Source organism: Alosa sapidissima, chromosome 17 (genome assembly GCF_018492685.1).
Source record: "Alosa sapidissima isolate fAloSap1 chromosome 17, fAloSap1.pri, whole genome shotgun sequence".
In the NCBI taxonomy this organism is placed as follows: domain Eukaryota; kingdom Metazoa; phylum Chordata; class Actinopteri; order Clupeiformes; family Clupeidae; genus Alosa; species Alosa sapidissima.
The window spans coordinates 1,081,378-1,095,924 of record NC_055973.1 but is presented as its reverse complement, the minus strand read 5'-3'; the positions used below and the strand labels follow the sequence as shown (position 1 = coordinate 1,095,924).

Below are 14,547 nucleotides of genomic sequence, written 5' to 3'. Positions count from 1 at the left end.
GTGAGGACCTCGGTTTAACGTCTCATCCGAAGGACAACATCTCCTGCACTGGGGCATTGGGATCGATCTTTTTGGCCAGAGAGAAGAGTGGCACCTACTGACGACCAGAGATGCGCGGTTCGCGGTTACAGCCGCGGACTCCGCGGTTAAACAGCGGATCGGGCGGATGACATGAAGAAATATGATATTTTAATTAAATTCGGGCGGGTGGCGGTTGAACCAATCAAATGAAAAAATATATAGCCTATACATTGTTAAATTGTGTTACCTACATCCAGGTGTATTCCGATGTTTCACTGAGCAACCCCTCTCACGCACGCACACACACACTAAAGGTAACAAAACGTGTAAATTAAGTAGCCTATCGTAGCCTACCAGCATTTTTTCCTCTCCAGTGTGCAATAAGAAAGTAGAATAGGCTACAGTGCAAGTTGACCGATGATTCATCTCCCATGTCGCGTCTCGTTGCAGAGCCTTGGTAGGCCACTAAGCAAATCTGCAACCTATGAGCCTCTGCCAGTACTGGAGGAGGCCTAAACATCTCGTAGATGAGACTGCCTGGGTTATTTTGTTTCGATATTATATATAAAACACATAGTCATTGTAGCCTACCATTCAGGGAATATGCATTTAAAAGAGAGACAGATTAAGGAGTGATATGACTCAGAAATGACATCGGGCAATGGCAGTGCGAGATGTTCAGAACGTAAGAGTTAAAACTTCTACAAGCTCAATAACATCCACAGCGGAAAAAAGAAGGTAAGAAAAATAGTCGGAAAACTTAGATGTGTAAGGCAAGCAAGTTTGGCGGTTGTTACTAAAAATGTGAACATGCACGTTGCACTGTTGTGCGGTGGACTTTCGGAATGAATAGAGTCGGCGTTTCTTTAATATCGAGGCGCCATAGTTTGTCCGATCGGCCTGCTGGTATAAAATGAATTGCGCTGTCTGTCTGAAAAAGACGCGCTCTCTTCCCATGTAGTCAAAATGAATGGGAGTCTTCAGAGCAGGCTCGTCATAGTGTCACCCTGACATGACGGTGCGTAAAGTAGCCTATAATGTGAATGACTTGTTATTATGACCGCCGCGCAGCGAAGCGGCGGTCATATAGGTTTAGTCAGATTTTTTTTTTTTCTTTTTCGGATGTCCAAATTTCCGTCAAGGACTCCCGGGACACTGAAAGACCGGGGTACACGAAACTTGGTGGGCATGTAACCCCATATGGATAGCATGGAACCATCGTTTTTCGTTTTGATCTGTAGCCCCCCCGCTGGACTGCACCCCCCGAAAGGAGGGTAGGGCAGACACAGTTTTCTGTAAATATCTCGAGAACCGTAGGGTTTAGGAGGACCATTTTTTTTTTGGTATGTTGATCTCAAAGGGCCATGGCAACCATAACCACTCATTTCATGTATAGCGCCACCTAGTTAAACACAAAAAAGTAAAAATGAGGTGTTGTAATCGCAGGTATCTGTAACCTAACATAGTCAAAACTGCACGATATCGGAAGTGTAGGATCATTATGACACCCTCTGAATGCACGCCAAGTTTCGTGGAATTGCGTTCATGGGGGGCCACACAATAAGTTAATTTATGTTACTATACACCAACTGGCCTGTAGGTGGCCGGAGACAGTTTTCTGTGAATATCTCCAGAACCGTAGGGCCTAGGAGGTCCACCTTTTTTTTTGTATGTTGGTCTTAAGGGGGCATGTCAACCCATCCCCTTACCACTTATTTCATGTATAGCGCCACCTAGTTAAAAATTAGGTGTTATCACAATATCTCTGGCTGACATGGTCAAAACTGCACGAAAGTGTAGGATCATTATGACACCCTCCGAATGCATGCCAAGTTTTGTGAACTTTCGTTCATGGGGGGCCTTACAATAAAATAATTTATGTGTACATTTAGTGACCGTACACCAACAAGGATTCCCGGGACACTGAAAGACCGGGGTACACGAAACTTGGTGGGCATGTAACCCCACATGGATAGCATGGAACCATAGTTTTTCGTTTTGATCTGTAGCCCCCCTGCTGTACTGGACCCCCCGAAAGGAGGGTAGGGCGCAGACAGTTTTCTGTGAATATCTTGAGAACCGTAGGGCCTAGGATGACCAATTTTTTCCGTATGTTTGCCTCCAGGGGTCATGTTAACCCATTCCATGTGCACACATGTGCATAAACAGATACACACGCACACACATACATTCACAGTAATCATACGTATGACACACTCACACAGTAGACATATGTATGCATGCATGCACAAACACACATACGCAGGCAAACACACAAGCACGCACACACACACACACACACACACATAAACATAAACGTGTACACGCACACAATTCAAGAATTTCTCAGAATTATGAACAGGCAAGATGGGGGTGGGGTTGTATAAAATGAATTTTACATGTGAAATCTATGAACTAATCATGCTTTGGTACTTGTTGTCTAGCAGATACCAGTGAGAATTGAGTGTGGATAATGCAATTTAGTGAGACAGTTAGAATCATATAGGCCTTTCAGCGTGATTTATTTTTGTGGAAAAAATGTGCTGGACTGGGCGGCGGTCATATTTTGTACCGCTCTGCGGTACATCTAGTTTTATTAAGGAGTACAATAGGCCTTAATTAGTAGGCTAAATAGCAGCATGTTGAAATTATGTGCCAAATTGCGTTTTTTATTACAATGATAAAATTGTAGGCTACAGGCCGATGTTCTTCTCTCTCCAGGGCCTAAATTTCACTGCGGGATTACAGATATTGCACATAATTTGTCCCACAACTCTCGCCATCATAATGCGAGAAATTCCCGCATACACTTTACAGCCTGTCTGATGATGTTAATCTAATCATGAAGTGGCGTGAATGCAGGACTATTGACCAGATGGATCAACTAAGGAGTTGAATTGAACATAGCCTCACGCACACGCACAGAGAGAGAGAGAGAGAGAGAGAGAGAGAGAGAGAGAGAGAGAGAGAGAGAGAACCACTTTGCATTTATGCTTGCATGACAAACTTTTACATCTGGAGAGAGCTCCTTGATAACTATTCTGCAGCTCAGGTTACATCTGTCAGTAGGCTGCTCACTAAAATTATTTATGATCCCAGAAAGATTTTCTTTGACTTGTTCGTTTTTTTAACATTGATTTTATCTAATGACATAGAAAACATAATGAATTGCATCCACATACCCTTATGCACTATGCGCAACTTTTATTCACTAGCCTAAAAACGTGAGACTGAAGGTTAATAACCCTCACGTATTTCTTAAAGTAACAGGCACTCAATTACACACATTACCAATGTGCACTCAATTAGATCTACATACCACATTAAAATTGTAAGTGTAATAGTTTAAAAATCAATAACTCTTTTGATCCCGTGAGCGAAATTTGGTCTCGCATTTATCCCAATCCGTGAATTAGTGAAACACACTCAGCACACAGTGAACACACAATGAGGTGAAGCACGCACTAATCCCGGCCCAGTGAGCTGCCTGCAACAACAGCAGCGCTCGGGGAGCAGTGAGGGGTTAGGTGCCTTGCTCAAGGGCACTTCAGCCATGCCTACTGGTCGGGGTTCGAACCGGCAACCCTCCGGTTACAAGTCCGAAGCGCTAACAATATGAAGTATTCAAATTACTATGTTTAGTTACTAGTATGCAGATTATACATTATTAACTAAACACTTCATATGAATTTCAAAATATGTGTCCCTGCAAGGCGAAACCAGTCGTTTTGTGCACGATAAACAAACGTACAGGTTAAAATGACGAATTTCACGTTTTCGCATAATTCGACAGTATATAGTCTACACTTTCATATTGTGAACAAATTTCACGGATAAACATACATTTTGACTGTTAAACCCTTACTTTATTTAGGTGAACATTCAACACATTAGCAGTCATTCTCTTTGTCCACGCCGCTATAAGGTTTTACGGTAGGGTACGGTAGAGCTACTTTACTTACTAAGTTACTTACCCGTTACTTAATGTGTCAGCTCTATATTGTTCTTGGCAGATGTAACCGAATACGAATGTGAAAGACTTGCCGTTCAGGGCACGAACGGTCAAATGCACAAACTTTTAGAAATATCCTGGCGTCATTTTAGGGACCAGGAGAAGTTTTCCATTGAAGTAGGCTTGTGCATTTTAAAAGTAGGCTAGGCTATACACAATCTGTGTACACAGAACTTCCTCTCCCCTTACTTCCCCCGAAATACATTAATTATATTCTATAGTGACACCTTATGACCATCCCAGGTATTAACTAGGGGGCAGAAAAAGACTCATTGCACGGTTGAAACTGCATAGTCAGTCATCCACTTCAAACGCTACCGTAAGGCTAATCATAGCTGTGCCCTCAAAACTATCGCACGTGACAATTTACTTAAAAAGGTGATTTTCTCCTCTTCTGGTGTATCGTGACAAGAGAACCATGCCAACTTTGGATGCGGTTATCTTAGCGATACTTTTTGCAATACCCTCGATATACATATCATTGGAAAGCTTAGTTTATGGCCGTTCGTGTGAATACAATAACTTAATTTTGTAAATTTTACCAAAGCGACTGATTTGGCCTTGCAGAGTCACATATATGAAACAGAAACATATGACACAAGCCATCATTTTCCATGTGTGTTTGTGGAGAGTGTCAAGTAGAATCTAGGATGGCCACTGGCAGAGGTGGAAAGTAACTAATTACATTTACTCACGTTACTGTATTGAGTAGTTTTTTTGTGTATTTTGTTTTTAAGTAGTTTTTAAAATTGGTACTTTTATTTTTTACTTGATTACGTTTTGAGTGAAGTATTGTACTTCGCTACATCACAAATCCCATCCATTACTGAGTAAAAAATGTAAGACTAACGACAACCAAAAGGAAAGGAAGGGGGAAAATTGCGCCCGGAACCACTGCAATGATCAACATGTAGCCTACCATAGGGCATGAATCAAGCTGGCTCCAAGTCTTTTTGAAATAGATGGAGATGGAAGTGGATCACGAGATACCTCAGATTACCTGTGTAACCTAGGAACTCCGCTCTTTCAATGGGTTGCCTCAGTTCTATTGCGGAGACATTCAAGCAGGTTAACACCATGGGATTTCGTGTTACGTGTGTGCTCACCTTTCTTTGGAAAGAAGTTTATTAGCAGCTGTTTCCCCTCATTTTGATCTCTCTCTTTTTCCTGTTTTTGCCTTTGTTTTTTGGTAATCCAACTTGGTTTTCTTGGAGAAAGACATTGTACCAGCAGCACAACAATTAGCTGTACACTACTAGCGATGCTCAACTATGTAAACAAAATGAGATACCTTATGAATCGTTGTGCAGGCGGACCAAACCATTTTGCGCTTTAGCAAGGGAGAGTGAGAGTGACTGACCTTAGACCTTGTCAAACTCATATTAGGTAGTGGGCCGGATGTGGGGGCTGTCATTGTCATGGTCATTATAATTTTTCTGCATGGGTATCAGAGTGTTGTTTGATTATCACTTATGAGCAAACAAGTCAATGAAATTGAAATGCCCTACTTCCTTGTTAGTTTTTCTGCTTATTCCCTGCTGAGGATGGTTTGTAGTGCTAGATTTCTTTTATTATTATTTTTACTGTTCAAATAATGGCCATAATAATCTATGATATGACCTAATATGCTGAGAAAATAAATTCAAAAAGGTGCTTCGGGAAGAAGTTTTTTTTTCACTACAAGGCATTTCAGGCCACAGATATAACCTAGGGGACACAATGAAAATAAATTAACACTCCCCTCAATGTCAACACTATTTCTTTGCATTGATGTGCGACTTTACGACGAACTCCGGTGATATGCAAATACATAAAACATATTGATGTCAATGGGGCATTTTGCCCATGTTCAGGGTGGAAAATAAAAAACAAAGTTTGCATAAGACAAGTCAAATTGGTGTTTTCAAAAAGAAGGGATCATGGAGAATAAAGAAAAACCTATTTAAAAAATCTTTGTATATTCCCACAAGGTGTTTGGGTGCTCTGAAAATGATAACCAAAATGATTTTTCAGACTTGTGAGGTCTGCTGTTCAGACCCTGAAGGGATTTATTTTCTGTTCATTGTTTTTTGTGAGAGTGTTTCTACTTATCTCAGTAAGAAAAATAAATCAAGAACCTATGTTGAATAAAAAATATGTCTTCTGAAGGCTTAAACAGAGCCCAGCCAAAAACTCCAATAACATTTGTATCAACTTTGAGGGACAGCTATGACCATGCAGGATTATACAGACCAAACGTGACGATTTTGCTACATACTATTCCTATTTATGTACCAGCATGCACAATTTGAGCCTCCTACATGGTTTAGTTCTTGCGCTGTGGGCTTGTGAACTTTGACAAAAAAAAGAGGCAGAGCAAAATCGACACCCCCTCCCCCTATAAAACTGGCTGTATCTTGGAAAGTATTGATCTTACATAAGAGTAATTTTACAGTGTGTCTCCTGGGTAACATAGGTACACCTGGTAATTTTTTTAGAATTTTTTGAGACCTAAGTGCGTGGGCCCTGGTTGAATTGACGTGGAATGACCCTGTTTGTGTTTCACTATTCACCGATTGGGTTAAATGCAGAGACCAAATTTCCCTCACGGGATCAAAAAAAGTATATATACTAAATATTACACAAAAATGTCAATAAAAATATCAGTATCATTATCGGCCAAAGTGAAATTTTAAATATCGGCCCAGAATGTCAATATTGGTGCATCATTCCTTTATGATGTTGGTGAGCACTACTCAGATTATGTGAGCTAGTGAGATACTTAGCAAGTAACTCTCCAAATGTAAAAGTTTGCCAATAGGTTGCGTAGCCTAGGTTATTTCTGAAATGTCATTACACCCAACAGTAGGCCTAAATTAACTAAAGGCCCCTTCACACTGCCAAAATCCCCGCAAAATTATGTACCAGATTCGCGGAATGCCTGTCCTTTTTACATAGACCGAGGCGGAACGGCGGGACGAAGTGTCTCCCCAAATTTACTACCAAGCACTAGGGGTGTAACGGTTCATGTATTCGTATTGAACCGAAACGGTACGGGCGTCACGGTTCGGTGCATGAATTTACACGGAGAATACACGGTATAAAAATACATAAAACTCGTGTGCGGATTAATTAATGTCATGCGCAATTACTGTTAAGTAGCCTACCGTACGAGAGTTACGGGAGTTCTTTAGCGACACTTAACGCTAATCTGTAGCCTCCTTAGCTCTGAAGCTCTGATTGGCGCCTATGTTTTTTTTTTGTCAGGTAGTCGGTTGAGTCAGTCAGTCAGAGATAGCAGCACTAAGGTGCGACCCACAAGAGTTAGAGGATCCACTGGTCTCTTTAAGATCGCAAGTTTGAGAACTTCAGTTACAGTTACAGGCGAGCGAGAGAGTGGTGGATAAGATGAAACTGTGTGTCGGCGTTGTTCAGCAGTTGTTGGGTATATGAGTGGAAATATAACATGCTACACATATTCAAAGCCAACACCCAGATGATTGGTAGCCTATCACTGAAACGAGAAAACGAGAGGGCGCTTCCCCTGCGCTTCACAAGCCTTTGGATACACATACAAATAGGGCCAAAACCTACGGCTTAAATTAAACAATTTCGTAATGACAGAAAGCTATGTAAATCGCTTGGTAATTACCTTTATGTTGGGGTAACTTGTAACTTCTCACATGAGGAGCTGGTAGTGTTAAGTGCATGGACAGTAACAGAAAGTGTCAACGCTAACCAGGCTAATAAACAAACCATGCTACGGTGAGTTAACGTCGAAGGGCAAAGTCACGTGACTTCTAGTTGTAGTCTGTTTATGAAATGAAAGGAGCAATTTCGTTTAAAAGAAGGCAAAATAGTGTGATGTTTTCACAGTTAGTAGGCTAGATTATTACTGTACACACACTGACCCTTCCATATACAACTAAACACAGATGTTGAAGGTCTTGCTTAAGTGGATTTTTAAAAATTATTATTCTATTCTATCTAATTTGCCCTTTCAGAAATAAGAGATGCTGTAGGCCTATTTTCAGTTTTATAGCTGATTGTCTTATTTTGTTTACAAGTTACACGAGTCTGGGTACTTATTGTACTGTTTAGCCTACATCTTACACACTTCAGGCTGTTGCAGATAGCTCAGGGAAGAGACTTAATGACACTAGGTGGTACAGTACAGAGAGACATGCACAATAAAAAAAAAAAAATGCATTCTGCATTTTTGTTATGCTTTTCCCTCCATTGTACCGAACTCGTACCGAACCGTGATGTCCGAACCGAGGTATGAACCGAATCGTGACTTCTGTGTACCGTTACACCCCTACCAAGCACCCTAGACATTTTGCCGAACCGATAAGTTCCAGCACCAGTGTGGAAACGTTAAGGCGGAAAGGGGGGACGTGGGCGGACATTTTGATGACACCACATATGCCCAACCCACCACAGGAGATTTAAAATCTGACCGATCAAAAGCAGCAATAGCAGAGATAGCACGCAAGGACAATGAACTCTTACCTTTATGGTCTACAAGTTATCCTCAGTTAGTCCACTGTTATTTCCGTCATGCAATCTTCTCAATAGAGCTAGTTAGGCGGGGATCACATCTGCCAGCGGCAGCCGCAAACGTAACGCAACGCTCAGACCATAAGTTTTATCTCGTTCCTAAGCAACACAAACGGTTTGTCAATTAAATACGCTCACGTTGCGCTTTGAAAGTTGAACCAAGTTCAACGCTCAGCTTGTTCAGCGCTAGCGTTACGTGCCGTTGCCACTGTTCCGCTGCCGAACCAAAGAGAACAATAGGAAACCTGCCGCTTGCCGCTGGCTAATGTGATCCCCGCCTTAGAGATAGAGATAGCCTTGCCATATTCTTCTATCACACAAGTCTGACTAAATTCAAAGTTTCACTCCAGAAACACTTTGTTGTAGCCTATGGACCTTGCGCAAAACTTGCGACAAAAGGCTTTACCCATACAAACTGTCATCATAAGAAAAGCATTTGTAGATGAATGGTCAACATAGCGGACTCATCTTCAGGGAATAGCAACGTTGCTCTCCTTCAATAACATGAAGCACAATTTTATTTTCATACATTAATTTGATTAACAGGCTAGACTAAGCTACATGACAATCAAGCACACTGAAAATGTTTTCTGTTGCTTCAATTTACTGCAAGCAACCGGAATCCATGCATTTCCACTGAATTATTTTTGGAATCTGATCCCTTATCATACCTGTTCATTCGCACTGATGGCTGCGAACGGTAAACTTCATGTCTTCAAACTACTGTCTGTATAAATAGTCTTGTAAATAAACTTCCAGTGCTTTTTCAAAGTTCTCAATGTCAAGGCCCTCTGAAGTCTACCAATGAAGTATGGAGCTACTTTGAGCCTCTTAAATGGTGTAAAACAGTGATTTATTTGCATGGCTAGGCCGATGCCCGAGGCAAATCGGCCCCATCGAAAAACTGTTGGTAGCATCGGCTAACTAGCGCCAGATTTCTAAGTGCAGGGGACAAGCCGAGATGAGCTATGAGACATACGTTCACACTCGGTATCATGTTTCAACACACTTTAGGTCAATATCACACCGGAATCCTCCTTTAACCGTGATGTTGCACACCGTGGTTAATAGTAAAACCGGTTTACCGTGACATCCCTACTATATGTAGTTAGTTAAAATAAAGGTTAGTATTTCTTCTCCTTAGGACAAGCACTTTTGAGTCTTGGAAAACACTTTTCCATTTACAGGGATTTTGCATACATTCAGTGTCAGAGTCAATAAAATGAATAGAGCCCTGCACGAGTAGCCTAATCGAAATTGACAAGCAGCCGTAACTAAACACGGTTAGCTCGACATCCAAACAGTATTCTAACGTTAGCTTAGAGATACGGCTTGATTGCATACAACTTAACTGCTTAATAGCAATTTAGCCCGTTGTCTTTTTATGCAATGTTTCTATGCACCAACAACAATCCTTCAACAATTGTTAATGTTTTGTTAAATGTAGCCTACATGCAGAGGAGGGGCAGCAGGTCTGTTATGAGAGAGCGCGGGCCGGGGCAAGGAAAGGCTGCGTTCATAAATAGCACAGCTCAATGAAAGGATTTTATCTCATTTAAATTATACAGCATAGAACATTATTGTGTAGCGGCCACTGTTGATTTTATGGCAGCCCGCCACAGATTAGTCAATGTATGGGAGACACTGGCAGCATCAGAATTTGCTTTAAGTGACAGTAGACAGTGAGGGTCATTCAAATATTTGCAAAATGTAGACTACTTTACTCGCATTTGGCGAGTGGGTGACCATTTTAAACCCTGTACCAAGTAACGACACTAAACAACGTTGGCGTGATTTCGTAACTTACGACTTTGTACCGGCTTGTATTACCAGTGAAAAACGGGTCCTGGGAGAGAGTAGTTAGTAGAACTGATTTAGAAATGGACTGTTCCTATAACTAAGCTCCTTGTTTACCTGCCCCAAAAAGCTTGACTTCAAACTGTCAAAAATCACAATTATCCAATAATATTAAAAAAATGTTACCTTTTCCCTGGGCTTGGACTTGAAGACTTTCGGTAGGGACTTCCTGCTCGTCTACAACCACTTGGCCTATAAGGACTAGAGAGTTCTCCTTGTTCAAATGGGCTATGACGGCCATAACTTGGGGATCTCCGCCAACTGTATGGGCTTACAGGGGATCGGTTTCTTTTGTCACATCCGTATGGCCCTGGGGACTTTGCAATGCTGTAGGCACCATACAAATCCACATCTCGACCAGAGTATGCTGAACTGGGGGAAGGTCGCTTGTTGCCAAAACCAGGACTTCTCCTTGATATCAACTGGTAGTTAGAGCCCGGTGACTGGTAGCCGAATGAGCAGGACGTCCCATATGGACTTTCTGCCTTAAATGCCAGACTTCTTCCATAGGCCCTAGGTTCTTCACATTCTTCTTTATATGCTTGTGGTGTATCTCGATATGAAGAATGAGGATCTTTTTCAGACCTGCTTTTGACTTTGTGTCGTTTAGATTCCCTCTTATCCAGTGATGTTTGTGGCAAACTAAGGGGCGACTTCTGAACAGTGCGGTCACTGTTCCTCGAGCTCTCCTTGTTGTTTCTCTTGTCAAATCTGCCTCCTATATGAACTTTGGAGTCTCTGTCATTGTTTAGACGATCCTTTCGTCTGTGCTCATTTTCTTGTCTGTGCCTTTCAGTTGGAGTTTGCCTTTGTGGGTCTCTATTTAAATACAATGGGTTAGGTTCTTTCCGTTGCCTTCTATCAGGGCACGTAAGGCCGCTACCGTCTAAAAAATCGCCATCACTGAGAAGGTCCAATCTACTAGCACCGTGTCTGGGCGAGGGGCTCCCCGAGAAGCGTTCAGACTGAGAGCTCACATCGTCGTACTCCACCAAAGTCCTTAGCTCCCCGTCTCTTTTAAAATAACATCTACGTTCGCTGTTGGGTTCGTCTGGGGTGTGAATGGGCTTTTCTTTGGCATGTTTGTGCCTCTTTCGCCGTGAAGATGATGAACGCCTCTTCTCCCGATGTTTGTTTCTTAAAGTAACAATGCTTACAGGATTAACGTTAATGTTACTTCGCCTCGCCTGCCCGGAATTTCGCTGTGCCAATGGGCTGCGTCCTCGGGCCTCACGAACAACGTCCGAATTAGGCATTTAAAACAGACGTGGATAGAGAATATCCTGATTATATGAACTGGTATACTTCAAACGACCTTCTCAAGCGAACAAAACCAATCACATAAAGATAATTGAACTGGCATGCTACTGTTTTCAAGCTAGCTAAACAGTTAAGTTAACGTTAAGCAGACGCCAGCAGGTTATTCCACCATATATGTTAATGTTAACGTTCCGTATCCATCATCAGGTTAGTGGATAACAAAACTTTAGTAAGTACTTATTTACTTCAGTTTAGTGCCGAGTGACGAACATTATTCCACTGGGTCTTGATCGTCTGCCACCTTGAAACCGTCGCAAACTTAGCTAACGTTGGCTAGCTTAGTGGCTAGCAAGTTAGCCAATGTACTCCAAATGCCCCAACAGCGTGAAGTGCTTTGGTTTTGTCGTTTTCCGTGATGTAGATCTAGTACTCATATAAACATAATGCGCAAAACTAAATTTCACAAAAAAACTAAATGATAGAAGAGAAAATGTTCGTCTGGACTAAAACTTCTAAACGTTTCTCCTCATAGATCAACTCATTAAGTAGGAAGTAGCCACAAGCTTGTCATTCCAAGAGTGAATTAACTTCAGCAGATTCAAGTATGGAATCCGTTGTGAGGAACCAACACAAAATTATATTGAACTTATTACAGCTACATGTCTGCTTATGATAGTCGCTGCTAAGAGCATTTTTATAGATATTGTCACATGTTTTAATTGAACCATCTCCGTCACAGGCGCAAAAAGTAATGAAAATTGCGAAGACGTTTAAATTTTCCTAGAACAATGGATTCTCGGGCCAAAGACTGTGTAAATCAAAGATTGCATGGCTAGCGCTACCTTCCCTTCTGTAATGATGCCTGAAATTCTGGTACTTTTTTATTTGGAAAATGTCAGAAAATATAAACAGTTTTAATGAAAATGTATTAGCATGGTTTATTTTCACTCTCTCTAAAAACTTACCCTGATAGGCCTATAGTGGCCTATTTTTTATTATTATTATTATTATTTTATTTATTTTATTTTTATTTATTACAGTGCATGCACTGTTCTGTTTTGAAGAAGTCTTCTTTTTATTATTATTCTTCTAACCAAAATGACTGAGTCCAATTCAGCTTCAACTGTTTAACGTAGAAACATCGTTCAAACTCTGTAACGTGTCTTGAAAAGGACACTTGGGCAATGTATTTTTCACTTTTGTAAACTTTATACTTTTTGCGATATTAACAAAAAACTACCAAATGTAATTTTGAGGAAATTACCAGTGCATGAAAAAGCAAGAGACATTAACATAAAATGCAAAACAAACTTTTATTTGGAAACAGTTGTGGGTAGAGGAAACAGTTGGCGGGAGTCATAGTTGATGACAACTGACAGTTGAAATGAACAGTTAAATAGTTCAATATTTTAAATTGTAAAAATTATTTAATAGGGAATTATTGTAGTGAGGACTTTTATTTTGAAACAGTTGTGGGCAGAGGAAACAGTTGGCGGGAGTCACAGTTGTTGACAACTGACAGTTGCAAAAGAGTGTCCCAGTGACGCCACTTCCATTTGCCTCCATGGGACCTCACCTATCTTTCAAAAATTTTTGAACGCCAGTCTATGGCGAAAAATAAATGATTTTCTGGTCCCGGTTGACTTGTGCCTTGAATTACCCATATGATGTTTGTCAATTTTAAAGACAATTTTTCATGTAAAGACATTTGCAGTTTGTTTCGTAACTATTGAATTACAACATTGTGAAAGATCGTAATTCCAACGACTACAATTGTAGGAAAGCTGAGCGTAAATGGAAGAAGTCTGGTCTTCAGGTTCATTATGACATTATGAAGGAATCACTTAAACACTATAACATCTTGGTTAAGGATGCAAGATCACATTACTTTTCAGAACTTATTTCTGATCATCAGCATAATCCTAGATTTCTATTTAAAACAGTAGAGCAGCTGGTAAAGCCATCTACTGCCTGTGTCCCAGTGGAAAGTGATGCTGATTGTGAAAAGTTTTTGTCCTTTTTTACTGAGAAAGTAGAGTCAATTAGAACTTCTATCACTCCTAATACTATGCACTCTGAAGTCTCTTTCTTACAGGATAGGCATACTTTAAACCACTTCAATACAGTTACTCTATCTGAACTTCTAGAGACAGTGTCATATATGACAGTATCTTCCAGTCCTCTTGATGTAGTACCAACAAAGGTCCTATTAGAAGTAATTGAATCTGTTGGGTCCTGTTTGCTTTCTATTTTTAATAGTTCACTTTCAAATGGTATTGTCCCTGATTACTTTAAAACTGCAAGTGTGAGCCCACTGCTAAAGAAATCAGGGCTTGATCCATCTCTACCTCAAAACTACAGACCTATTTCCAAGTTATCATTTGTATCAAAGATTATTGAAAGATTAGTGTCCAAGCAGCTTGTCTCTGCACTGGAAAATAATAATCTTTTTGAAAAGCTACAATCTGGTTTCCGAAAGTATCATAGCACTGAGACAGCACTGCTGAAAGTTACAAATGACCTTTTAAGAACAGCTGATGATGGCATGTGTTCTGTCCTTGTACGTCTTGATCTTAGCACAGCCTTTGACACTATTGATCACAGCATACTGCTGCATAGACTGGAACATTGGGTGGGAATTTCTGGTACAGCCTTACAATGGTTTTCATCTTACTTGTCAAATAGGAAGTTTTGTGTTTCTGCAAACAGTTACACATCTTCATTTTCTCCTGTCAAGTATGGGGTACCTCAAGGGTCAGTTTTAGGACCAATCTTATTTTGTTTATACATGCTTCCTCTTGGGCACATTATCCAGAAACACTGTGTCTCCTTCCACTTCTATGCTGATGATACACAGC

General features: G+C 40.8%; 1 protein-coding gene across 1 annotated transcript in view; it reads right to left on the bottom strand.

Annotated features, from left to right (window-relative positions):
• Window positions 1-12,335, bottom strand: part of cdk13 (cyclin-dependent kinase 13) — a 79,797-nt gene extending 67,462 nt beyond the window's left edge. The window contains exon 1 of the mRNA XM_042068001.1: window positions 10,556-12,335. Coding sequence (XP_041923935.1) covers window positions 10,556-11,685 — 1,130 coding nt within the window. The 5' untranslated portion in view covers window positions 11,686-12,335. The remainder of the gene's footprint in view (window positions 1-10,555) is intronic.
• Window positions 12,336-14,547: the final 2,212 nt, after the last annotated feature.